At 35.1% G+C, this 27,936-nt stretch overlaps 1 protein-coding gene across 1 annotated transcript; it reads right to left on the bottom strand.

Moving 5' to 3' along the window:
- Positions 1 to 162: 162 nt before the first annotated feature.
- LOC144971559 (major facilitator superfamily domain-containing protein 8-like) lies at positions 163 to 16,868 on the bottom strand. The gene is made up of 10 exons (XM_078912597.1): positions 16,403 to 16,868; positions 14,224 to 14,359; positions 11,324 to 11,564; positions 9,704 to 9,817; positions 8,456 to 8,650; positions 7,104 to 7,206; positions 6,629 to 6,763; positions 3,646 to 3,749; positions 1,964 to 2,349; positions 163 to 534 (listed from the first exon to the last, which is right to left on the bottom strand). Exons 1-10 carry the CDS (start codon positions 16,492 to 16,494, stop codon positions 313 to 315), a joined length of 1,728 nt encoding a protein of 575 aa, XP_078768723.1. The 5' UTR covers positions 16,495 to 16,868; the 3' UTR covers positions 163 to 312.
- Positions 16,869 to 27,936: the final 11,068 nt, after the last annotated feature.

The following is a 27,936-nucleotide window of genomic DNA, read 5'->3' as shown; positions in this document are numbered from 1 at the left end:
TGGATTTTTCGGGCCCTTTTACTGGGATGGAAACAATTAAATGAATGATATTTTTGTAACCAACAAAGTGCACTCCTCTAGGCAGGATTCTGTGCTAGTGTCTGGGTGGAAGTTAGTCCCTGGAATGTGCTTCTGATCCCTCGTAAAATACACGTCAGTGTCTTTTTTTTTCTTCTTGTTTGCTTATTAATGCAGACTACTTTTCGCATCTTCTTCCATTTTACTGATGTTGAGATGATAAAATCTTTAAACCCAAACTATGATTTACATCTTAAATGTACTGAAAACGAGACAGATTTCAATGTACAAATCTTATTCTTTATTGATAGTCATGCTATGTTCATGATTGCCTTCTCCAAATGGTCTTAGCCTCTTAAATATACTAAGCGTGATGACTATTGTAATGCACATAAAAGCTCCTGCAGCAGTGAACGTCACTCTTGGTCCAAATTTGCTATAGATAATTGTCTGCAGGATAGGGCCAATAATCCCTGCCAAACAACCAGACCCTATCAGTATACCCATCCAAAGACCCTGTGGAAACGGATGAGAGAAATGAAATTATTTTCAATTGAATGCATTTGGACATAGACGTCTATATTGAACAAAACTTTTTTTTAAATGTCTCAACATCTAATTTTTACCTCTTGAATTTTAGTTGTATTAATATATAATTTATCTATTCCCTAAAGTTTCAAGTAATTTCGTTATTCCGATACCAATAACCTCCACTTTTCCTATTTCCTTCTTGTTCTTGTTAAGAAATTGAAAAACACCATTCCAACTGTCACAGTTCAGGCAAGCAGTTATATATATATATATACAGTGTATATATGTGTGTGTGTGTGTGTGTGTTACCATGTAACATTAAAATGAATGGAACAACTGGCGTTGGATTGGACACTCTATTAGAAAGCATCCCTTCTCCGTGGGTAAAGGCCATTATCATCTAATAGTAATAGTTCAGGCTTTCAATTTCTTCTGTGGTCGTATGCTGGTCAGTTTAAAATTTCTTGAAGCTGGTCATGTTTCTCGCCATGAGACATTGGCAAAAACGGTTATGCAAGAGACCTTGGAGGCAAAAGGAGAGGACGACATACAAATTGCTGGATTGGTAATGTAAAGGAATGGACAATGATGGACAACTCAACACTAATGAGAAAAGCTGAAGACAGATCTGGATTTAGGGCCCTTACTGCAAAATCATCTCGTTGTCTCCTCTTTGACCACCTCAGTCAGGAGAATGAGATTAGGTGAGAGGTGTAACTGAAATCTCAAGTCTTGATACCAATATCCAAATCACCTTGATATTCAATATCTAATTTAGTGGATTCTTAAAGTTAAAGAGACTTGCCAGAGAATTTTATCGCGTATAATTTATACCCATCAATGTTTTTATTCTAAACAAAAATGGTCATTGAACAATTCGATCACAATAATCAAGCGTTATTTAAAAGTTCAAAGAAGAAAGCTAAACATTCCCTTCATCCGTTCAACGTAGTGAGAACAAACTACAGCGGCTATTATTATTATTATTATTATGTACGATCTTTTATATATTACAAACAAATAGAGCGTTAAATTTACAGTTGCAATTTCATACTACCATTTGAATGGGATGCAGTCTATTACAACATGCTAACTTTCCGGCAGATCTAAGAGACCAAGCTAGCCAATTACTGCTGGTGGGCACAGAGGGGTCAGAGGAAAAAAAGGCTACCTGGATTTCAACCTGTTTCTTTGAGTGTGTGTCTTGTTCTTCGCCAAATAAGATATCTGGACGCCCTTTATATCATTGTCAACATCAATCTAATCCTAATTTCAATTTCTAGAATCAAAAATTCATATTTGTTGAATTGCTCAAATCTGCTCAAATTGTTTTTGATTGCTTTCTTTATCCATCGCGAAATTTTACGGGCATATAAATTAAATATAATATATAAAGTGAGATTTTTAATCTTACCATCTGTTTTGGTCCCAAAATTTTTGAAAAGATGGATATGGTAAGCAGATTTGTTGTTGGGTATCCAATTCCAAATAAGACCAAACATAGGACGAACTGACAAAGGTGTGCGATTGGCACTGTTCGGCACCAGTTGTACTGCCATGGGCATCCCAGCGGGATCGTTTTGTTGGAAAGTAGGACGCCGAATGAAAATGTGAAAGCCTCGCCAAAGGGGGAAATGTCCGACGTGAATGTTGGGAAAATATTTGTTGTTTCCATCAGTGTGGTTAAAGTTAAAGTGGACTCGGCATTCACATCTGACCACGATGTTGCTGTACTATTGGTGTTGACAAACGCATCTGGGTGGATGGTGGTGTGATATGCTGATGCCGATTTGCCAATGTCTGGTGAGCACAGATTTTTATAAATACAGTTATAAATAAGGGGGAAAAAATGAGCTTTTTTATAGCGAAATATCCACTAAATGTGCTCAAAGCGCTTTACAAGGGGTCCCTGGCCAACAGCAACATTTAGAACACTTACAATGATTCACATCTTATTTTGGGACCATATACTCATTTCTTACAAGTACAAGTCTTCTTTTGTGCATTCTTTATGTACCCTATTACCATTTTAACATAAGTCACTACATAGGTGCACATATTAGCAGGTCTAAAATTATGGGCTTGTTTTAACATTGTTGTAAAGGAGAATATTTTGCGTTGGTTTGAGAGTATTTCCATACAGCAATGAGCCCATAGGCTTATCAGACCAGCAAATAAGTACACGTCGGCCATTGTATATAATTGTGTTTTTGAATTCAATACCAATCCACATATTTAATGTAAATGTTGCTGCTCGAAGCTCGAAGAAATAAATAACAATCCAATGTGAAATTGAATGTAACCTTCAATTTAATATACGAAAACAGATCGGGTTTCCCCTTTATCAACCAAACAGGATGAATGAAACGCTACAGATGAATGAGATAATGTGGTAGTGGCGTGGTTTAGATGAATTCATCTCTTGGCTGAGAGGGAAACACTTAAATGTATAGGGTTATTTTTGGGATGTGATATTCTTTATTTGTAAATCATCTCTCTGTTATGCGTTGATATAAGTTTTGTTTTGAACTTATCTTGTAGACATTGAATGTATTCCCCTTGGTGGGATCCTGTGCTGGTGTCTGAATGAGACTTGACAAGTGATCTCCAACTAGGTACATTGACAGTATGCTCTTTTAATCTGCAGCTGTTCCCTATTTGAGTACTACTTGGGTGCTTTAATTGTAATTCTAGCACATTTTTTACTATCCATTTTCTTCCTTCTTACTGGCGCTGATATGACCTAAACGTGTGGCAAGCGCCTTAGAAACAAAAATAAACAACACAATAAATTCCGTATTGGACAACAAAAGAAACGGAATAGAAAAGTTGGTAATGTCAGGGATGATGGAAGGAAAGAGAGCTAGAGGAAGACAAAGAATGCCATATCTATCTAAATAACCTAAGAATGGCCAAAAGTGATTTTAAAAGCAACACAGATTTCATGCGCACCGCAGAGGATCGTGATTCGTGGAGACAGCTGACCGGCAACGTGCTCAAGAGTACAAACCACGATGGATGATGAGGACAACAGATAACCACTTGTGACAATAGAATCAATAAACATTTTAAAATCATTCATCAATTGAATGTTACCTGCTATCTGTATCTTGGGAAATTCATTACCCCATGGCAAAATCACCACATACGACAACACGAGAATGATGCAACCTAGAAGGAACAGTGTCCTCTCTCTCATCCTAGGGTCATCGGGATAGAGAAATACAAAATAATCACTTCAATAATTTGATTTGGTGTAAAATTAATATATTTGAAAAGATGATACATTTCACTGCACGAATTAAAATTTAAAAACTTGAGCTATTATATAGCGCAATATCCACTAAACATGCTCAAAGCGCTTTACAATGCTCACAACATCCGCCAGCCGGATATATTGTACCAACACACAAAACCATGTGTTATAGTCTGATTGAAATACAAAACCATGTGTTATAGTCTGATTGAAATACAAAACCATGTGTTATTGTCTGATTGAAATACAAAACCATGTGTTATAGTCTGATTGAAATACAAAACCATGTGTTATAGTCTGATTGAAATACAAAACCATGTGTTATAGTCTGATTGAAATACAAAACCATGTGTTATAGTCTGATTGAAATACAAAACCATGTGTTATAGTTAGTCTGATTGAAATACAAAACCATGTGTTATAGTCTGATTGAAATACAAAACCATGTGTTATAGTCTGATTGAAATACAAAACCATGTGTTATAGTCTGATTGAAATTGATATAATTTTGTGAGTAGTACTCATAAAAATGGCTGGCTAAAGACAATAACAAAGAGCTGAGTGGCGTCAATTTCGTTCCATCAATAAGTTAGTGAAGGCTACGCGTTGATTTGATTGACTCAAAACAACTTCCATTACAGCATGACCAGTTCACAATCATTGTGTCCCCTCACCAACATTAGATTTAGATAATCATCATAATATGATCTCTTCATCATCACCATAACTACACCATCATAAAAGGGAACAAACATGTGAAAAAAGAAAACCTGGTTCCAATCTCTATGGTACCAGTACCAAACTTGTGTAATTGATTTTCTGGTCTCAGAGTCATGGTATCTTATTTTCTAAATAAATCATGGTCGCCAATCAAAGAGCATAATCTATCCTCTTTTACTTCCCGTAATCCTCCGGTATATACATTCTGCGTCTAACTGAAACTTGGTTACATACATACACTTCCTGAGAGTTTGAAACAGGAAGAAGATCGTCACGTTGCCGTCGTGCAGGAGCTTGAGTACCTTCATGGTCCTGAAGGTGATGCCAGCCCAGAAACAATCATGCTGGAACAGCTTATTCTGATGGTGAAATGTCAGACTAAGAACGATCCAACCCGGCGTCCAGACAAGACCTGCCTTCTCCCGGACTCAAATCTCCACAATGAAGAATTTTACACACGAGAACGGTGGGAAAATATATGAGTAAAGAGCATTTTTCAAGGACTCAATTATGTACCGCCAAAAGCCAGACCAGTGGAGGGAGAAATGAGAGATTGGAGGACCTGGAGCTCCCTGATGACGATGACCACGGACAGGGAAAGATGTAGTTCTTTCGTTGCTGCCCTACATGACAGCAGGTATAGTGGGTAGGAAGTAAAATGAGTACCGCCAGATTTAAACCCTCGTACATACATATAGTAAGCCAAGCGCCATGTTATCGCTGATCATAAAGCCTAAAAGATCTATGATTTATGTATGTCGGTGAGGTATTGGGGACAAAATGTGCTGTGCTATAATAATATAGAGTCTGTGATCTGTTAAACAAGGAGATAAATTTAATTACTTTAATCATCATCATCATGTTCCGCCCTTCACTGCGCTAGCGGCAAGTCGATTTAAATGACCCTCATCTTGGTTTTTAAAAAACAACTCTCAAACCTTGGACTTCGCGATTATTATTATTATTATTATTACAAGTTCAGGGGGTAGAGCGAATTAAAAACAGAGAGGAATTCGTTTGTGGAGACACGGTATCAAGGGAAATAATCCACGAAATACTATTATTCGATTTCAGGACTGATTCAATGGACTAGTTACAGCGCCCTCATGCGGCGTATATTAAATCGTGCTCCAGAGAAGAAAATACGCAATGAATTGGTGTCTTTTTGCGCAGACACGCATAAATAGGACCAAATCTCACGACACTATAGGTTTATGCCTTAAAAACCAATGAGAAGTGAATAAAACTTGAAGGCTTTAGATCAGAAATGATCATAAAAACCGAGCGAATCTGGGGTAAAGCTATAGAAGCAGTTTAATAATGCCCTATACTTGTAGTTTTTATATTCCATACTTCAGAATGCATATTCTCTTCTTATTTAATCTCTGACGCATGATTTTAAAAAGTAAAGAATAATAGTTTAATGTACACTTCCGAATTAATTGTAGGGGAAGTAATTCATGAAATTCCAGACTGAATAATAGTATTTCGTGGATTATTTCCCTTGATACCATGGCTCCACAAACTATGTCCTCTTTGTTTTTAATTTGCTCTATCCCCTGAACTTGTAATAATACAATAATAATAATAATAATCGCGAAGTCCAAGATTTGAGAGTTTTTTACCAAGATGGGGGTCATTTAAATCGACTTGCCGCTAGCGCAGTGAAGGACGGGACATGATGATGTCTTACTTTGTCTTGGGTGCTTTATTTGTAATTCTAGAACTTTTTACTATCCCATTTTCTTCCTTTTTACTGACGCTGATATAACCTAAATGTGTTGCAAGCGCCGTAAAACCCTTAAAAACAAACTTTCAGGCTTGAAAATTTCGCAAAAATAAAATCAATGAATTTGTCAAAAATTTGCAAAACTTGCAGATTTTGCGGTTGCAATGCAACTCAGAAAATGTTCTCTAATTTTGCGGCCTCAAGCTGTGCAAAAACAAACAAAACCGCGGGGCCAGATATAAACACGTTTGAAAACTATAAGATAAAAATATCTTGAACATTCAGTTATCTCTTATTTTATTCCGTTGTTGATATAGACTAATCTAAATAAAACAAAATAAATCATGACACACAATCAAATTAGGTTGACGTACCGTTTACAAAGCCATTGAATGATAATGTACACCAAGATCGAGAGCAGAGCAGTTCCCCCAATGGCCAAGCTCTGCACTAAAGTAGCTCTTGCTTTGGTCCAAGCATACATATGCATGATCAGCGGTACGATAATTCTGTGTCAGAGTACATAAGAGATAGAATGGATTTTGTTCACTAGTACAATTGTTTAAGCCTTGTGTATTTTTCATGAACAATAAAATGCACCGCACAATGGGAATAAAATATCGATAAGTGTTGAAATGTAAGCTCCAATTTATTAAACAAAGACATATACTGTGGACGTTTCGGGTTTCCCCCTTTATCAACAAAACACGATGAATGAAACACAAAGCACGAATGAGAGATATGTGAATGGTGTAGTTAATGTAAATAAACAAAAACAATCATTGGACAGAAAATATAATTCTCGTGATGACTCGTGAATTTTAAACCAAAGGGAAAAACAATACTCACGTTTCAAGGAATGCAAAGTTCAAGAATGAGCAGGAGAAAAGAACGATGCAGACAACAGCAGCAACGTAATCCACGCTCAGGTCTTTGTGTGAAAACTGTCCATCTGTCGTAGAGAAAATTATCATCATTGAATTCACAACATTGACATCGGCCAGGGAAGACGAGTTTAGTTGTTCTCGAGTTCTCTTTATTGCCAACGACAAAAAAGATAATAACAATGATGATGATAATAATAATAATAATAATAATAATGATAATGATGATGATGACGATGATGATGATGATAACAATCTGAACTGTGGACGAAAACTAAAATTTGGGTGGGCTCATTTGACCTCTCATAATGGTGGCCAGGAGGTCAATTGCTGTGTTTCTATCCCCCCATATTTTTTCCAGTTGCTTTCTATCTTTGTCTTGGAATGAGATTACTTGGTTTTGTCCTTTTCCTTGTCAGAGTCCTTGGCTGAAAGGGAAACAGTCAACTGTAGTATTGTTAAAGTTTTGGGAGATGATATTTATTTTCCTTAGAAAACATTTCTCTCTCTCTCTCTCTCTCTCTCTCTCTCTCTCTCTCTCTCTCTCTCTCTCTCTCTCTCTCTCTCTCTCTCTCTCTCTCTCTCTCTCTCTCTTATGTATTGTTATATTTGTTGTTTTGAAAGTATAATGTAAACATTTGAGTGTATTCCTCTTGGTAGGATTCTGTGCTTATTAAAGTTCATTTATGAAAAATAATGTAATACTATAAATGTTTTTGGTATAATTTGCATATTTGACCTTTTGACCTAAAAAATCGATGATAGTACCCTTCAATGTATTGGAACCTTAGAAAGCAATTAGGTGACTTTTAAAATGCTCAGTGCCCCGGACTATTATGTTTGGATGAGACTTTTGAGTGATCTCAAACTAAGTGCACTGATAGTGTGCTCTTGGAATCTAATTAAGTAAATAAAATAAAATTCCATTTATTCATCTCGATCTCATAGGGGAAATTTGTCTCTAGGTTCTATTCCGAGGGAAGACTATATTACATATATATATATAACCACATTCCACAACTATATCATACACACACATGTATACACCACACACGCACAAACACACACACACACGCACTCATAATATAAGCAATGAGAGCACACTACAACAATGTCACTACACATCAACACTAATCACCACTACACAACGGAAGCAAAGACATAAGGAGTGTAAACACCTCAAACCTAATACATTTTTTCTTCGGACATTATGCCGTCTGAAGACGTGGACGAAAGCCACAGAAACGTAGGCTACGTCTTGGCCATATATAAGTGAGTGACAATTTATATTTTTATTTTTATTTTATATATAATTACCGTTTCGTGTAGAAAGTGCCTCGTTTGCTATGTCCTCAACAACAGAATGTTCCCTGAAAGCAATTATGATGACAACAAAAGCGACGAAGGAGGTGGCAGCTGACAAAAGGATAGGAGCTGTGTACATGTTGAAGTGAAACACATTGGATTCCACGGGACCTGGGTACGAGATTGGCACTAGGGCAGCTTGGAGGACTGAAACAGGTAAAGGGTTGGGTTTTTTTGTTTGTTTTTTTTTTTTTTTTTTGGAGTATGATGGCATTTACAAGAACCATTTAGTTATAGATAGTATGCGCTTGGCTAAGAAGCTCACAACATTGCCATCCGGAAGTATAACGGACCAACACACAAAACTGTGTAACATTGAACGTTTATAGATAGTATGCGCTTGGCTAAGAAGCGCATAACATTGCCATCCGGAAGTATAACGGACCAACACACAATGTGTAACCTTGAACGTTTATAGTCTGGTTAATACAGTTCAGTGAGAATTACTCATAAATGTGGATGGCAAAAAAATAATAACAAAGACCTGAGTGACGTCAACTTCATTCTATCTATAGGGTGAACATTATAGTTATAGAAGGAACGAAATTGACATTTCTCAGTTCTTCGTTGCTTCACATGATTGAACACTCTGGCTCTTGCGTTTTTCTTCATGGAAGACAAGAAGACCATATCGCATTCGATCAGATATGGAATAAGTCTGGCTATAGGAAATTATGGATATCGCATGAATGCTGATTCCTAAAGACATCAATTATTTTACTCACTCACTCACTCACTCACTCAATCCTCTCCGGGCCTGCTGGCACTTGAGGCGATGCAAGGGATAATTTATTCTACCACTCCCCATAAATAGTAATGCGTAATGATATCTAGTTTACAATATTAATTTGTGACGTCAGATTATCAAGAGTTAAACGTAACTAAAATTAGATTCTTAAAAAGAAAAGTATCATTTAAATGTTTTCGAACATGTCTTTTATTCAAAGATGACGAAATCAGAACCGATTGAGGGGTAGAATGAAAGATTTCTTCCACTCTTGGGTTTTGGAATTCGAACTTTGTTCCTAACGCGCACTCGCAGGCTCGTGCAGTGATTGGGAACACGCCCAGATTTTCAAATATGAAGAGTAGACTGTACAACATAATCAATTATAACTTTGATTCCATGTAATCTGTTGAGAGGAAACATGGTGAAGCACATTCGCAACTATTTATTTCATCTATATTATTTGTACTAACGTGGTCCAAGTATGAATCCAACAGCTCCACATATGTTAGTGTTTGCTATCGCTGGTGTCCTCTCTTGTACAGTGGTCGCATTTGCTATGTAAGTCCTGGACAGTGGTGTAGATGCTGGAAAGATGTGGAATGAAATTATCAGGAAACCGGTGAAATAGAACTTACTTATTAATTTCATCAAGTTGTAAAATAGGTAGTCAATATTTGGCTGGACAACTAATTGTAATAAGGTTGACATACAAACACACTAGATATAATTACAAGAGAATTGTGAAACAAAATAGAGCCATCTGTTAATAATAATATGTATTATTCAATAGCAATGTATACGCGATAACTTAGTCATAGATTTAGACTGATGTGATATTTCCTATCTATTCTTTTAAAAAATAGGGTCGGAGGCAAAATTGTTCTGTACAGCCAATGGTGATTTTTTAGCCAACGAACAAGAGTTGTCTGTCGGGAAAATTATAATATCACCCGACATGCGTCATGTCTCGTTCTGCATGTTTCGTGTTGCTGTTGGTCAGGGACCCTTTGTAACGCGTTTTGAACACTTTTAGTGGATAATGCGCTATATAAAAGCTCAATTTTTTAAAGGTAGCTTTGGGTCGTCCGACCGCATTGTCCATCTCAAACACTTTCCATGCTGCCTTTATGGGCTTTGACGCATTGTCCATCTCAAACACTTTTCATGCTGCCTTTATGGGCTTTGGGGAGAGAATAAAAATTACTTCCCCAACGCAACGTTCGAGGCAGCGATTATACCTGTTATATCGTTTCGATTTATGGAAATCTGTTTGAACCTTTCTTCTATTTAAGTAGCACATTATATATGATGTAGGAATGATTGGCAGACTATTTCATTGCCAGGAAATAAAAAGTCAGATCAAAAAATAAGATAATGCGCTCATGGCTATTCTTCATATTAAAAAGCTTTATCATATACTACATATAAAGACAGAAATAATCAATAATATACTGATCTAATAAAGGATAAATAAAGCATATACGTTTTTAACACGAAGGAGAAGAGTTTAATCAACTTGCTTTGTATTGGCTTTATTTTCCCCGACTTGTTGCTTCAAAGTCCTCAGAATGGGAAGTGGATTATATGATTCGGGGAAAAAGAAATAAATTAAAATCGTTTGCCCAGTAAGGTCTCAGATCCACTCTGGGCTGCTGGTGTCAGGCTATATGTTAGTCTTAGGTCTATCGCATAGGGATTCCTGTCAGTTCTGATTATAGACCCAGCAACCCAATCACAGCACGCTGGACGGACAATTGAAAATGAGATCCGACGCGACATGGATTGAATCAGATTCCTTCTTGCGAGAAATAGGAGCTCTACCAATTGCATTTTAATGCGTTCCCAGCGTCAAAGTGGTCGGAGAGACACTCTCTGCCAACCCACCTTTCAAAATTCTAAAACTCGAGACTTTAAGAAGTTTTGGGTTTGAGATTATTTGTCAAGTTCAGGGTCATTCTTATCCATCGATTAGGAAAGAAAACTTTTTATGTCCAAAATAAAGTGAAGGTTGTTTCTTATTCAAACGTACGACAGAGATAGATCATTGGATTTTTGATATTGTAATATTTTATGAGAAAACAGATGCCTACCTGAACTAAAGCCAATCAGCCACCTGGCAGCAATCATGTAATACTCTCGATGTGTGGGCATGCTTGCCAGATACATGTAAAAGATGAATGATAAAACATTCAAAAGTAGACTGACCACTAAAGCCTCCTTGATGGTCCTTCGGTTAGACCATATCCCAAACAAAGGGCCTGATAGTATCTGCCCCATGGCGTAAGCTGATACCACCCAGCCCATGGTGGAGGTTCTGGCATTTGGTTCTAGCTGGGGACAGATCAAGATGTTGATAAATATGGGGGCTGTGATGTTTCTGGTGGTGGTGATGGTGCTGATGGTGTTTTGATGATGATGATAATGATGATGATGATGATGATGATGATGATGATGATGATGAGGATAGTAGTGCTGGTGTTTGTGATACTTAATTAATATGATCAAAGCTCTTTACATGGAAAAACTATTCGCTTCCCTCAAATAAATTTGGAGAGCAACGGGATTATATTCCAGCACTAAAATAAAGATTTTTAAAAGTAAAGTCCTGAGCGTTTTGCTCTATGGATCAGAATGTTGGAAAATCACAGAGAGTATCATCCAGAAACTTGAAGTATTCCAACATAAATGTTTTGCGACGACTCTTCAAGACAGTCTGGCCAAACGCAATCTCAAATAAGAACATGAGAGCGAGAGCTGAAATGGAGTCTCTGGATAGCAATGGGTGGGGCATGTCTGTCGCAGACCTGATGAAACACTGATAAGGAAGGCTCTGCGATAGACATTCCAGAGAGGAAGCGAGGCCGCCCCAAGGAGACTTGGAGTTGGAGACGTACCGTAGAGAGGGACCTAAAGCAGAGAGGCCTGTCCCTCGAGATGGCCCCAAGAATAGCAGCTGACAGAACCAGGTGGAGATCCCTTGTATCGCCTGAAGTGCCAGCAGGCCCGGATATGATTGAGTGAGTGAGTGAGTGCTTTACAAGGAATGCAAAGGCAAAAGCGACATTAAACGTTCAGGACAAGAATTGACGTCTGTGACCCGGTGTTTTGTTTTAATTCCAGAGGAAGGGGAAATAGAGGGGCTAGATACTCATTTTATTCCTGTGTATGTGGAGATATGACTAAATAGCCTTTTCCAAGGACTTAATGTCACCCACATCGGGACTCAAGCCAGGGACCTATAGGTAAGAAGTCAAGTGTCAGATCACTAGACTACAAATCAGCACATCGAGCTCGACAAATATCTGCTAACCCAAACGAGTCAAATGTAGGGGTGATGAACCCTTGGCCAGCTGTGTAGCGTGACATAAATCCCATTGAACGTATTATTATTAATTCAGAAAAGTGAGTGGAGCAGGCACTTATGTTGGTAACAACAAGATATGAAGTGAATAGAAAAGTGCCAGAAGACAATAGAGAATAAAAATTTTTCGCGGCGGTGGTGGGGTTCGAACCTGCGACCTTATTGGTACGACAACTCCGCCTGGCAGGTGAGAGCGTGGCTCTACCGTGTGAGCTATCCACGAACACAAAAATATTCGTTTCAAACCCAAAGTCATTACTAGATCCCTCTCTCACCCACTTCTTGAGACCGCCGATTCGTTCGTACACCACCATCGCGAATAATTTTGACCAGCAGTTAAGCTTAATAGCCAATATTCTCAACACAAACATATAACATAGAAACGATTGAGACATTGAGTATGCTCCGGTGTATGGGGTGAATTTTTAATTCAGAAAAGTGAGTGGAGCAGGCACTTATGTTGGTAACAACAAGATATGAAGTGAATAGAAAAGTGCCAGAAGACAATAGAGAATAAAAATTTTTCGCGGCGGTGGTGGGGTTCGAACCTGCGACCTTATTGGTACGACAACTCCGCCTGGCAGGTGAGAGCGTGGCTCTACCGTGTGAGCTATCCACGAACACAAAATATTCGTTTCAAACCCAAAGTCATTACTAGATCCTCTCTCACCACTTCTTGAGACCGCCGATTCGTTCGTTAACCACCATCGCGAATAATTTTGACCAGCAGTTAAGCTTAATAGCCAATATTCTCAACACAAACATATACATAGAAACGATTGAGACATTGAGTATGCCCGGTGTATGGGGTGAATTTTTAATTCAGAAAAGTGAGTGGAGCAGGCACTTATGTTGGTAACAACAAGATATGAAGTGAATAGAAAAGTGCCAGAAGACAATAGAGAATAAAATTATTATGTAGAATTTTGTGAAAAGAGAGCTTTAACCCCACCCCACCCCCAACCCAGAAAGTTAAACAGAATTCAACGAATTGTTCAACAGACTAAATAGAATTTAGGCAGATATAGCAACAGAATCAGTCAATGAGCTGCTGCCATCATCAATGAGGCAAAAATTCAGGCTTTGATCAATTCTAAGGGTGGACATACAAAATACTTCAGCGCGTCATTCGTGCTAATTTCAATTTTGTGCTCGATTTTGCAAATTCGATTTTTTAAAAACTGCGACACTTCAACACTTAACACAAATTCAATAAACTTAGATACCCTACACCAAAAGAAAACTAGTTTTGTCTAGTTTCCAGATATGTATATGTCATTGTCTTTGTTCCTATCAGTATCAAACTATTATTGGAAACATACTGTCTAGTTTCTTATATTGTATTATAATAATACTCTTAATGGTGGATTACGCCTACACGCTTAGTTCACTATCTTTATTTATGGATGCATAACACACACACATGGTTGTGAATGGTAAATCCAATGGGATATTTTTCTTGCATAATAGAATAATTCATTCTTTTCGTTATTGATTATCTACACTCCTTTTTCTCTACACATTATTTGTCAGTGCAAAAGTTAAATGTTTACCCAAAGTGAATTAAATGTGCATACTCTACAATGAAAAGCAAAGAAAGTAAACTACATGAGTATAAACCATACTTACCACTTTTAGATAAGCCCATAAAGAGGCTAGAGTTGCTGTATATGAGATGTAATTCGTGAATGTTACCATATAGATGAGGCGGATAGATGTCCACCGACTTCTGTATTCCTTCTCCGCCTGAGTAAGTGGAGGTATCCTGAAATATGACAGATATATATATATATACACACACACACACACTCACATTATATATATATATATATATATATGTGTGTGTGTGTGTGTGTGTGTGTGTGTGCGTGTGTGTATATATTTTAACGAAGAGCTGATTTAAGCAAATATATATATATATATATATATATATATATATATATATATATATATATATATTATATTATATATATTTATGAGTGTTGGTGGGTACTTGTAGGTGCGAAAGTGCTCGATAATGGTGGTTAGAGCTAATATATCAATGTAAATTGGCAAGAATAATGTGAGTGAAAATTTACATTTATATATATTATATATATATATATATATATATATATATATATTATATATATATATATATATATATATATAGCTTTTTGGACCTCACTAGCGAGAGAATACTCAGGCTGCAAAGAATTCAAAACAATGCTGCAAGATTAGTTAAGCGCAACAAGAAACACCATGCGTCACCTCAGCTAAAAGGGTTTCATTGGCTTCCTATTAAGCAACGAATATTGTACAAAGTTCTGACATTGTGTTTCAAATGCCTCAACACATGTCAACCAACGTATCTTTAAGATAAATTGGAGTTTTATACATCAATCCGATCACTTCGCTGGTCATCCGATGGAAAACTGCTTGTCACTCAAGGAAAGAACTCTTACGTGTCATGTGTAGGATAATCCTTTTCTAGAAACATCTCAACCCTCTGGAACAAACTTCCAAAAATATAAAATAGAAAATACGACATTCTTCATTGGAAGATATGTTTAAAAAGCATCTTAAGACTTTGTTATTTTCCAAAATGAATTGTTGATGCCCCTATAATGCGCTCTGAGCACTTCCTCATGATATAGAAGAACGCTCAACCAATATAATAATGATATTATTTATATTATATATAAAACATGTTAACCGTTTTGAGACGATGTCGTCAAGAAGGTGCTACTGAACACTACAAATTAATGAAAAGTGGGGCAGCGTGGCGCAGCGATACGGTCTTTGCTTCGTACCCGAAAGTTACCGGGTTCGATCACCCGCCGCTGTGTGGCCTTGAGCATGTCACCTCGCCCTCGCTCAATTTGTGGTACTGCACTGCGGCTGACGCCTGGGTTACTTCAGTCTTCCCTTGGAATAGGCCATAGAGAAAAGATTCCCCAATGGGATGAATAAAGGGAATTTTATTTTTAGTTTATAATAATTGAAACACTATCAGCAGCACCCAAAGAGTAGGATCCTGTCTTTCAAGCAATTTCACCCCCTATCATGTTCATCGAGAGACGATGACTGTTGTTGGCTGAACAAAACAGAGAGAGAGAGAGAGAGATAGGGGAAATCCGTTTCAGTTACATAATAGACGGCGATTCAAGTGTAATAAAAAGAAATGGAGCGAGTAAAAAGTGCCAGTAGACAATAAAGAATAAACATTTTTGCGGCGACGGAGAGTCAAACCCACGACCCGACTTTTACGGCTTCTCCGCCTGGCCACGAGAGGGAGGCTCTACATTCGAAGCCATCCACCACTCCAAAAAATACAAACTGGTTTCAAACGTAGTAACTAATTTTTGAGCTCCTCTCGCGACTTTTATTTTATAGGTCATTCGTGGTCTGAAATAAATTTCAAGTGTAAGCGAGGAGCAGGAGGAGGAGAAGGAAGAAGATGCTGGGGAGAAGAGAAAAAGAAGGAAGAGTTGTAAGCAAGAGAAGGAGAAGGAGGAGGAGGAGGAAGAGAGAAGAGGAGAAGGGGGAGTTGTAAGAGGAGGAGGATGCGAAGAAGAAGAAGAAGAAGAAGGAGGAGGAGGAGGAGGAAGAGGAGGATCGCTATTCAACACACACAAAAAATCAATGAATACTATAGTTACAATATGTTTTCATTGATAATTATTTATGTACGACTGGCTCTCTTCTGTTTTGTTGATAAAGGGGAAACCCGAAACGTCCATTTTATCTGTTTTTTCCTATGCTAAATTGAAGCTTACATTCAATTTCACATTGTTTTTTTATCTCTTATGTAACAACTCAATCTTACCGCTTTGCATGTTTTCTCCTATCGTCCTCATTATTGAAGTCATCTACCAGTAAATACATCGCCTCGTCAACAGTATCAAAATATTTTGTCATGATTACTAATATGTTTCAGCGTGGATCCTCCTTATAAAATATTATCAGAAAACATTAGATTTGGGCTGTTTTAATCAAACAAAAACCCGCATATTGGAACACTAAAACATTTGGTGTGAAATGATTGAAATCCAATTGATGAGTAGAAATCTTATATTTACTCATTCAGATTTATAGAATAATACAATATCAACTAACATTAGACAATAACTATGATATTCATAAACAAGGTTCCACTTTTCACGAATAAAGTTCATAAAATTTAGTTTTCCTCTAAGTGTCACAAAGAGATTTATAACAGATACACTTTTAAAAACATAAGACAGCTCGACTTGATTTGTGCTATTATCATGTTATTCTTTCAGCGGAAAATATTTTCACTTGAACAACTATGATCATTAGCAATTAAGATGTAACGAGAACGTGCTTGGTTATTTACAAATTCGACACAGTTGAATGAACGTGTAACAAATGCATATAAAATCAGGATTTGTGTTACCCAGTTGTCGTTGTTCGTAATGACCATTTGCTCAAGGCAGTCGACACCACAATAACAATAATATTCATTCCTTGTTTCATTTTGGTCAGGAAACATATAATTTATTAAATATTTTGTTATAATATACAATGATACTGCTTTATACATTGTATTAACATATAATAGATTTAAGTGAAACGTTAGATTTAGATACTATTAATTAGATTTAGATATTTCTATAAAATGACATATTATTATTATTTTTATTATTATCATTATTCTTCTTCTTATTATTATTATTATTTATTCTTATTATTATTATTATATTATTATTATTATTATATTATTATTATTATTATTATTATTATTATTATTATCATTATTATTATTATTATTATTATTATTATTATTATTATTATTATTATTATTATTATTAATATTATTATTATCATTATTATATTATCATTATTATCATTATTATTATTATTATTATTATTATTATTATTTATTATTATTATTATTCATTATTATTATTATTTATTATTATTATCATCATTATTATTATTATTATTATTATTATTATTATTATTATTATTATTATTATTATATTATCATCATTATTATTATTATTATTATTATTATTATTATTATTATTATTTATTATTATTAATATTATTATTATCATTATTATATTATCATTACTATCATCATTATTATTATTATTATTATTATTATTATTATTATTCATTATTATTATTATTATTATTTTATTATTATTAATATTATTATTATCATTATTATATTATCATTATTATTCATCATATTATTATTATTATTATTATTATTATTATTATTATTATTATTTTTATTATCATTATTATTATTTATTTTATTATTATTATATTATTATTATTATTATTATTATTATTATTATTATTATTATTATTATATTATTATTATTATTATTATTATTATTATTATTATTATTATTATTATTATTATTATTATTATTATATTTATTATTATTATTATTATTATATTAATTATTATTATTATTATTATTATTATTATTATTATTATTATTATTATTATTATTATTATTATTATTATTATTATTATTATTATTTATTATTATTATTATTATTATTATTATTATTATTCAAAATACTTTGTTTACAATTACATTTCATTTTGATTCGCTAGATGGCAACAATGAGCCAACAGTACCCGAAAAGGATGAAAAGAAGTTTTAGCAATTGAGGAAAATTGATTTTATAAGATATCGGACCGGACTTCTCGAAATGGTATTTTGTCGAGATGAATCAGACGCCAATATTATACTAACGAAAGAGTGAAAATGGAGAGGCTTCGTATAGGAACAATACAGACAATGGACGTTTCGGGTACAAACCCTTCGTCACCACAACAATACACAAATTAACGTGGAAAACAAATTGATGCTTAAAATAAAGTTTACATTTCCATTTCAATTTATCTCATGAATGGAAAATCTCACTAAATTAGAAAAATCGACTTAATGAGTTTTGGAAAACCAGCCTTCAATTACTATTCTCCGTTTCACGCTATAGAAACCGGGATAAACCACGGCTTGTCTGGATATATAAATATTTGATCTAGTCCTTATAATAATATGACAATACTGTATCTTATGTGAGGAGATGTCCATTTTCTTTTCTGCTGGGTCATGACACAATAGTCACTGGGGCGTAGCAATATGAATTATCCTATTTAATATGACTCGCGGTGTCATTCATTAGCATAACAAGCACACTTATCAGTCTCTGTAGGTGTGTAAGGAGCGTCTTTTGACATTAGCATAACAAGCACATTTATCAGTCTCTGTAGGTGTGTTAGGAGCGTCTTTTGACATTAGCATAACAAGCACACTTATCAGTCTCTGTAGGTGTGTTAGGAGCGTCTTTTGATGTTGTTAGCATAACAAGCACACTTATCAGTCTCTGTAGGTGTGTTAGGAGCGTCTTTTGATGTTGTTAGCATAACAAGCACACTTATCAGTCTCTGCAGGTGTGTTAGGAGCGTCTTTTGATGTTGTTAGCATAACAAGCACACTTATCAATCTCTGTAGGTGTGTTAGGAGCGTCTTTTGATGTTGTTAGCATAACAAGCACACTTATCAGTCTCTGCAGGTGTGTTAGGAGCGTCTTTTGATGTTGTTAGCATAACAAGCACACTTATCAGTCTCTGTAGGTGTGTTAGGAGCGTCTTTTGATGTTGTTAGCATAACAAGCACACTTATCAGTCTCTGCAGGTGTGTTAGGAGCGTCTTTTGATGTTGTTAGCATAACAAGCACACTTATCAGTCTCTGTAGGTGTGTTAGGAGCGTCTTTTGACATTAGCATAACAAGCACACTTATCAGTCTCTGTAGGTGTGTTAGGAGCGTCTTTTGACATTAGCATAACAAGCACACTTATCAGTCTCTGTAGGTGTGTTAGGAGCGTCTTTTGACATTAGCATAACAAGCACACTTATCAGTCTCTGTAGGTGTGTTAGGAGCGTCTTTTGACATTAGCATAACAAGCACACTTATCAGTCTCTGTAGGTGTGTTAGGAGCGTCTTTTGATGTTGTTAGCATAACAAGCACACTTATCAGTCTCTGTAGGTGTGTTAGGAGCGTCTTTTGATGTTGTTAGCATAACAAGCACACTTATCAGTCTCTGCAGGTGTGTTAGGAGCGTCTTTTGATGTTGTTAGCATAACAAGCACACTTATCAGTCTCTGTAGGTGTGTTAGGAGCGTCTTTTGATGTTGTTAGCATAACAAGCACACTTATCAGTCTCTGCAGGTGTGTTAGGAGCGTCTTTTGATGTTGTTAGCATAACAAGCACACTTATCAGTCTATGTAGGTGTGTTAGGAGCGTCTTTTGATGTTGTTAGCATAACAAGCACACTTATCAATCTCTGTAGGTGTGTTAGGAGCGTCTTTTGGTGTTGTAGTCATTTGTTTAAGCTTGATTTGCTATTAAGTCGGAGATGTTGAATTCGAATTTCTGTTTCGATATCCTGGTGGTATTCTTGAGAAATGCCTGAAACTAAACGCGTATTTTTCCTGTCTCTCTCATCAGAGATAGACGTAAATTTAAACAGCACCTCTATGTGCTCAACGCGCTTTACAAGGGGTCCCTGGTCAACAGCAACATTTAACCTGTAGGACGGGACATGACGGGATATTACAATTTTTCGGACAAAGACAACGCTGTTAACAGCCAGGTACTCATTTTACACCTGAGTACAGTGAGAGAATGTGAGTGAAGAGCCTTCACCAAGGACTCAACTATGCGCCGAGTGCGAGGCTCGAACCCTGGACCTTCGGATCTGAAAGCGAGTGTCATACCACAAGACCACATAGCTGCACAGACCACATAGCCGCACAAGATATTGGAAGATTGAAATCATCCAAAAAAATTTTGTACCCTATGAAGCGCCGTAAAACCCTTTAAAAAAAAACAAAAAAACAAGTACCCTATGATTCGTTAGCAGAACCATCGTAGCCGAGAAAACGAATTCATTCTGGCATGGCAGATTTTTACATTTCTTGCGGCCGCAAAAAAATCGCAAAATATAAATCGATTTGCACTGTGGCCGCAACATCTGCAATTTCTTTTTGCAGTTTTTTTTTGCAAATTTACGAGATTTTGCAAAGAATTTTTTTTTCTTCTTTTAATTTGATAGCTTGTGTAGAACGTGAAATGATAATAATAATAATAATAATAATAATAATAATAATAATAATAATAATAATAATAATAATAATAATAATAATAATAATAAAATAATAATAATAATAATAAAATAATAATCGCGAAGTCCAAGGTTTGAGAGTTTTTTTTTACCAAGATGAGGGTCATTTAAATCGACTTGCCGCTAGCGCACTGAAGGGCGGGACATGATGATGATGATGGTGGTGGTGTTGGTGGTGCTGCTGGTAACATGGTGGTGGTGGTACTGCTGAGGATGATGATTATGTTGATCATCATCATCATCATCATCATTATAGAGAAGAGAAAACCAAGGAGTAAGAGAATATAATAGAATCACTGAATCAAGGGAAGCATCTCCATGAATTACCAATATTCGATTTTAGGACAATTTTTATGCAGTGATTGCAGCGCCCTCGTGCGGCGTATTTTAAATCGTGGGCCGGGGAATAAATACGCAATAAATTGTTTTCCCTTTGGCCTATAGACACGCCTATAGACTAGTATGGGGCAGGAAATGTGGATTTATTGGTCGTAGACCAAATTATTTTTACTCTTAAATCAAAGCCCTCTCTCGACTGAGTAAAAATCTTTTTGAATTTTGAAAATCCATCAATATATAACAAAGTTATGCAGTTTCAAAGATGTCATTTATTTGGATGACGTCACAAAGAGAAAAAAAATATGGACGCTTTTTCTGCGTTTTATTCTGGTTTGTGGCTGTATCTCGTTTAATACCTGGAATTAGATATTAAAACATGGCAAAGTTATGGCAATAGATTCCACGTATTAAACGAGATACAGCCACAAACCCAGAATAAAACGCAGAAAAAGCGTCCCATATTTTCCGTCTTTTTTTCTCTTTGTGACGTCATCCAAATAAATGACATCTTTGAAACTGCAAAACTTTGTTATATATTAATGGATTTTCAAAATTCAAAAGGATTTTTACTCAGTGGAGATAGGGCTTTGATTTAAGAGTAATATTTCCTACAAAAATAGAAAACAACAATTATCATAGGCATTGCTACTGATAGGTAATCGCGTCTGTACTGACGGTGCCAAAATTATGGAAAATGCCATTTTAAAAAATAACTTGGTCTACGACCAATAAATCCATATTTACTGCCCCATACTACTCTATAGGCGTGTCTATAGGCCGAAAGGAAAACAATTTATTGCGTATTTATTCCCTGGCCGACGATTTAAAACATGCCGCATGAGGGCGCTGTAATCACTGTTGAAAAATTGTCCTAAAATCGAATATTAGTAATTCACGGATTGCTTCCCTTGATTCTAAAATATTCTCTTACTCCTTGGTCCTCTCCTATTCTCTACTATAAAGATGATGATGATGGTGGTGATCAACATAATCATCATCCTCAGCACCACCACCACCACCATGCCACCAGCAGCAGCATCACCACCACAATCATCATTATCATGTCCCGCCCTTCACTGCGCTAGCGGCAAGTCGATTTAAATGACTCTCATCTCGATAAAAAAAACTCTCAAACCTTGGACTTCGCGATTGTTATTATTATTATTTATTATTATTATTATTATCGTATTATTACAAGTTCATGGGGCAGAGCGAATTAAAAACAGAGAAGAATTACTACTGCCACTACTATTACTCCTACTACTACCACTATTATTACTACGACTGTAACTACAACTACTACTACTACTGCTACTACTACTGCTCTACTACTACTACTACTACTACTACTACTACTACTACTACTACTACTACTATCATTATTATTATTATTATTATTATTATTATTATTATTATTATTATTGTATTATTACAAGTTCAGGGGGTAGAGCGAAATAAAAACAGAGAGGAATTACTACTACTATTATTATTATTATTATTATTATTATTATTATTATTATTATCATCATTATCATTATAGAGAAAAAGAGAGGACCAAGGAGTAAGAGAATATTTTAGAATCAAGGGAAGCAATCCATGAATTACTAATATTCGATTTTAGGACAATTTTTCAGCAGTGATTACAGCGCCCTCATGCGGCATGTTTTAAATCGTCGGCCAGGGAATAAATACGCAATAAATTGTTTTCCTTTCGGCCTATAGACACGCATATAGACTAGTATGGGGAAGGAAATGTGTATTTATTGGTCGTAGACCAAGTTATTTTTAAAAATGGCATTTTCCATAATTTTGGCACCGTCAGTACAGACGCGATTACCTATCAGTAGCAATGCCTATGATAATTGTTGTTTTCTATTTTTGTAGGAAATATTACTCTTAAATCAAAGCCCTATCTCCACTGAGTAAATATCCTTTTGAATTTTGAAAATCCATTAATATATAACAAAGTTATGCAGTTTCAAAGATGTCATTTATTTGGATGACGTCACAAAGAGAAAAAAAAGACGGAAAATATGGGACGCTTTTTCTGCGTTTTATTCTGGTTTGTGGCTGTATCTCGTTTAATACGTGGAATTTTTTGCCATAACTTTGCCACGTTTTAATATCTAATTCCACGTATTAAACGAGATACAGCCACAAACCAGAATAAAACGCAGAAAAAGCGTCCATATTTTTCTCTCTTTGTGACGTCATCCAAATAAATGACATCTTTGAAGCCGCATAACTTTGTTATATATTAATGGATTTTCAAAATTCAAAAAGATTTTTACTCAGTGGAGACAGGGCTTTGACGTAAGAGTAATATTTCCTACAAAAAAAAAAAAAAAGAAAAAAACAATTTTCATAGTCATTGCTACTGATAGGTACTCGCGTCTGTAGGTACTGACGGTACCAAAATGATGGAAAATGCCATTTTTAAAAATTACTTGGTCTACGACCAATAAATTCACATTTCCTGCCCCAAACTAGTCTAATGGCGTGTCTATAGGCCGAAAAGGAAATCAATTTATTGCGTATTTATTCCCTGGCCGACGATTTAAAACATGCCGCACGAGGGCGCTGTAATCACTGCTGAAAAATTGTCCAAAAATCGAAGAATAGTAATTCATGGATTGCTTCCCTTGATTCTAAAATATTCTCTTACTCCTTGGTCCTCTCCTTTTCTCTATACATGTAATGATGATGATGGTGGTGATCAACATAATCATCATCCTCAGCACCACCACCACCACCATAATCATGTCCCGCCCTTCACTGCGCTAGCGGCAAGTCGATTTAAATTACCCTCATCTCGGTAAAAAAAACTCTCAAACCTTGGACTTCGCGATTATTATTATTATTATTGTATTATTACAAGTTCAGGGGGTAGAGCGAATTAAAAACAGAGAGGAATTACTACTACTATTACTACTACTGTAACTACTACTACTACTACTGCTACTACTATTATTATTATTATCATTATTATTATTGTATTATTACAAGTTCAGGGGGTAGAGCGAATTAAAAACAGAGAGCTGTTTTGGGTATTAATTCTTGCATTTGATGATTTCTTTCTTTATTTCAAATTATTTTAGTTTTAGGTTTTCTTTGTCACCATGAGTGTATACAAATTTCTTCTCATTCAGCAGGCATTTTAATTTTTTTGTTACCCATGGTTCATTATTATTGGGGTAGAGGATTAATTCGTTTTTTTGGACATACAGTCTCCTCACAAAACTTGACATAGTCACACAGTCATTCAACTCATCCATATTCTCACAAGAGTCGATAAAAACACTCCACTCAGTACTGTCAGAACATCTACGCAACCTTTCACACACCTCTACATCCCAAACTTGGACACATTTCTTTTTTTTATTGGTTTTGTTCTTTTAAACACAGGGCGGTACTCGGGGAGTAACAAAAGCATGCAGTGGTCCGAGCGACCAAGCAGAGCACGAGACAAACACTTATAACAATTAATTATCAATATTTATAAAAAAAAACCAAATCCAGTGTCTTTGTCTTGTGTGTTAATCCAGGAAACGAAAGTTTCTTAAGTGATGAAAATCACCTGTCAATTTGATGACCGAGTCGGGTGACTTTGCCTTGTCCTGGATCTCTTTGTGTAGAATGTCCCTGGCTTCCTTCTCGTCCGCTGATGGACATTTTCGGACAGAGACAACGCTGTTAACGGCCAGGTACTCATTTTACACCCGAGTACGGTGAGAGAATGTAAGTAAAGAGCCTTTTCCAAGGACTCAACTATGCGCCAACTATCTCGAACCCAGGACCTTCAGATCCGAAAGCGAGTGTCATACCACAAGACCACATAGCCACACATAAGCAATGTTGAGTCTGGGTGGGGTGCAATTTACCAAAACTCAGGAGCTGTGTAATTAGATAAAGAATCTTACTACATATTCTCACATTCAAACAGTCAAATGTATACATAGTGTTGGGAGATATTTTTTCATTGTAAATCATCTCTCTGTTATGCACCGTGTGTTATGTTTTGTTTACATATAATTTATGATTTGTAAACATTTGAGTGTATTCCTCTTAGTAGAGACCTGTGCTCGTGTCTGGCTGAAACTTGAAGAAAGAAAGAAAACACTTTAAAAGGTTTGTTTATGATTTTATTTTAGCATGAAATATCAGTTTGATTCATTTAACCAATAGGCTATAAACCAAATAAAACGAAATTAAATCTAAACAACAGCAGCAATTAAATTTAATGCTGTCAATGTAAATGGAAGTCCAGCAAGAAAAAGAAAAAGATTTCTATAAAAAAAGGAATAATTTCAGTTTTGCCAACTCAAGAATTAAATAAAAATAATCATCGGAAGTCCAATATTTTCTTCCTAATTTCAATAATCATGGAAACTATAAAATAAATACTATTATTTGCACACAACACTCGCAGTGCGTCTTAAAAATCTCTCTCTCTCTCAGCAGGTTTCAATGGTATAGATAAAATATGTGCAACTAAATAGATGTTATATTATAAAAAGATAATAAATATCCTCAGTAGCAATACATTATATTTATACTACAAATAGCAATTGCATGAATGATGGTTTGATGTGCTATTTATACTTAGCTAGATAATCATATAACATGAGGGTGTGAACTTTACATGAAATGGTAAGTATACAAAATATACACTCATATTCTTTGATTTACTGCCTCAAAATGGTTTGTAAGTCGATATGAATTAGGTCACACAAACACCCATACATACACAACACACACACACACACACAGACAGCAGCGAAGTTCGAGATACAAGTTTTTAGTTCCGGTTAAATGAAAAGCTCCATGCATTGTTGGGACGATGTATACCAAACTTTCTGCTCACCTCATTCAACAGTTTGTGACTGCTCAGCCATAGGATCTTTCTTTGAAAATGTAAAAATTTTAAAACAACAACAATAATATAATAATAATAATAATAATAATAATTAAAAAAAAAAAAAAAATAATAATATTAATAATAATAATAATAATAATATATGATATCCGTTTTTTTACAAAAAAATTAATTTAGCGGTCAAATATGCTTTATATTTATAAAATTCATCAATTAAATCTCATAAACTAATAATGTGATGTATAATTTGATGTTAAACACCCAAAAAAAAATCAGAATTAAAAAAAAAAATTTTTAAGGGGCATTATAGACTCAAATTAGACGTAAAACCCTAAAATTTCAAACATAGATGCACCAAAAACTAGCATATAAATGTCTTTCAAATTTGAACACAATGTTTCTTACATAAATAACTATATCATGATGGAAGAATTTATCAATAGTCTGGAAAATAAATTATTTAGAATTTTTATTTGATTTCAGCTGAAAATTTGGCGCATATCGACAGAAAAAAATGAATTTAAAAATCTATAAAATTGCTAAATTTTAATTTACTTCCAACACTTCCATCATGATGTAAAACACATCATAGAAAAGATTCTGAATAAATTTGAAGATGATCTAAAGGAAAGTGACTAAGATAGGATTGCTAGAAAATCAGAAAATGACATAAATCGGAAATTTGAGAAAGGGCAAACTTTTTTTATAATTTGACATTAAGACTGATTTTGCAAACAAGTAAAAGAAATAATCCATCAAACTTTCAAAATATGACCATTATAGGACAAGAAAACAAGAAAATTTTATAATTTAATCTAAGTCTAAAAAATTTATAATCGATTCGCTTACGCATACCCCTAAAAAGAAAATACTGTAAAATTGAATTTTTTTCCGTATTCGGAGATAAAATAATTTTGAGGTCAAATATGATTTATATCTTATGAATTCATTATTGTAATCACAAATAGATTATAAAAAGATTTCTAGATGTATCAAAAATTCTCGAAATATGATTTCGTAAAATATGATATATGGCACGCTACCCTCATTTTTCAATGCTGCTTGAGAGACAAGTCATATAAAATTAGATATCTAGTCAATGTTAACTGCAAAATCAATTCTATTTTAGACAATAAAACAGCTAAATGATGCAAATAGATATAGCTCAGAATAAAAAGCAATTTGCTTTCCCAAACCCCTTGGAAAAAAATTTCTTTCACCTTAATGCAGGAAAAATCAACACCACTTGTTTGCCACCGCTTTTTTAGTACCGTAGTTCCACAAAGAGGGTTGATCTTGCTCTGGTTGGAAAAATAAAAATTAAAAAGAGACATTTCATTAGCAATTTTTGGAAATACATTATAAATCATTGACATAAAATGCATCTGTCAAAGAAAGACCAATAAATAAAATGGTCATCATTCACATCAACACAGTTGAAATTTCATTGGTTTTACATCCACAGAACAGAACACTTGGCGACAAGCAATTTTCTGTTAAGTTAATAAATTCAGTAGTAATTCAACAATAATAATAATTTTGTTGTGATAGAAGAAACCATGATGTGAGGTTAGTGGTAATAAGTGAAAACCATGGCTTGGCAAAAATGAGAGAAGCAATAAAGATCCAGTAAATGGCACAGTTCCAACCCCAGGGTCAGGGTGACCCATCCAGAAAGAGTCAAACAAATCACATCCCTATCCCCTGTATTCAAGACAATTGTAAATCAACATTCTGCCCAAACACATTCGGGCTTCCTGTAGGCCTACAGTCTGCCTACTGCATTTGGGTATGGACCTGAAACACAAATTTACAAGAGACAACATTGGAGAAAAATCTGGGAGTTCATATGGACCCAGAGCTCAAGTTTTCATAGCATTTGGAAAGGCAGGTCAACAAAGCTAACAGACTGCTTGGACTGATAAGGAGATCTTTTGACTATCTTGACTGTGACACTACGAAGTTA

Source organism: Berghia stephanieae, chromosome 4 (genome assembly GCF_034508935.2).
Source record: "Berghia stephanieae isolate SIO BIC M18660-M18661 chromosome 4, UCSD_Bste_1.3, whole genome shotgun sequence".
Classification (NCBI taxonomy): Eukaryota; Metazoa; Mollusca; class Gastropoda; order Nudibranchia; family Aeolidiidae; genus Berghia; species Berghia stephanieae.
This window is presented reverse-complemented; position numbering and strand designations above follow the sequence as displayed.

Bases quoted from the DNA above. Each gene is read 5' to 3' on its own strand.
- LOC144971559 (XM_078912597.1), bottom strand. From the start codon at position 16,494: ATGACAAAATATTTTGATACTGTTGACGAGGCGATGTATTTACTGGTA. The intron at 14,360-16,402 runs GTAAGATTGAGT...GTCATATTTCAG, and splicing joins AGGAGAAAACATGCAAAGCG to GATACCTCCACTTACTCAGG. The intron at 535-1,963 runs GTAAGATTAAAA...CCGTTTCCACAG, and splicing joins TTTTGGGACCAAAACAGATG to GGTCTTTGGATGGGTATACT.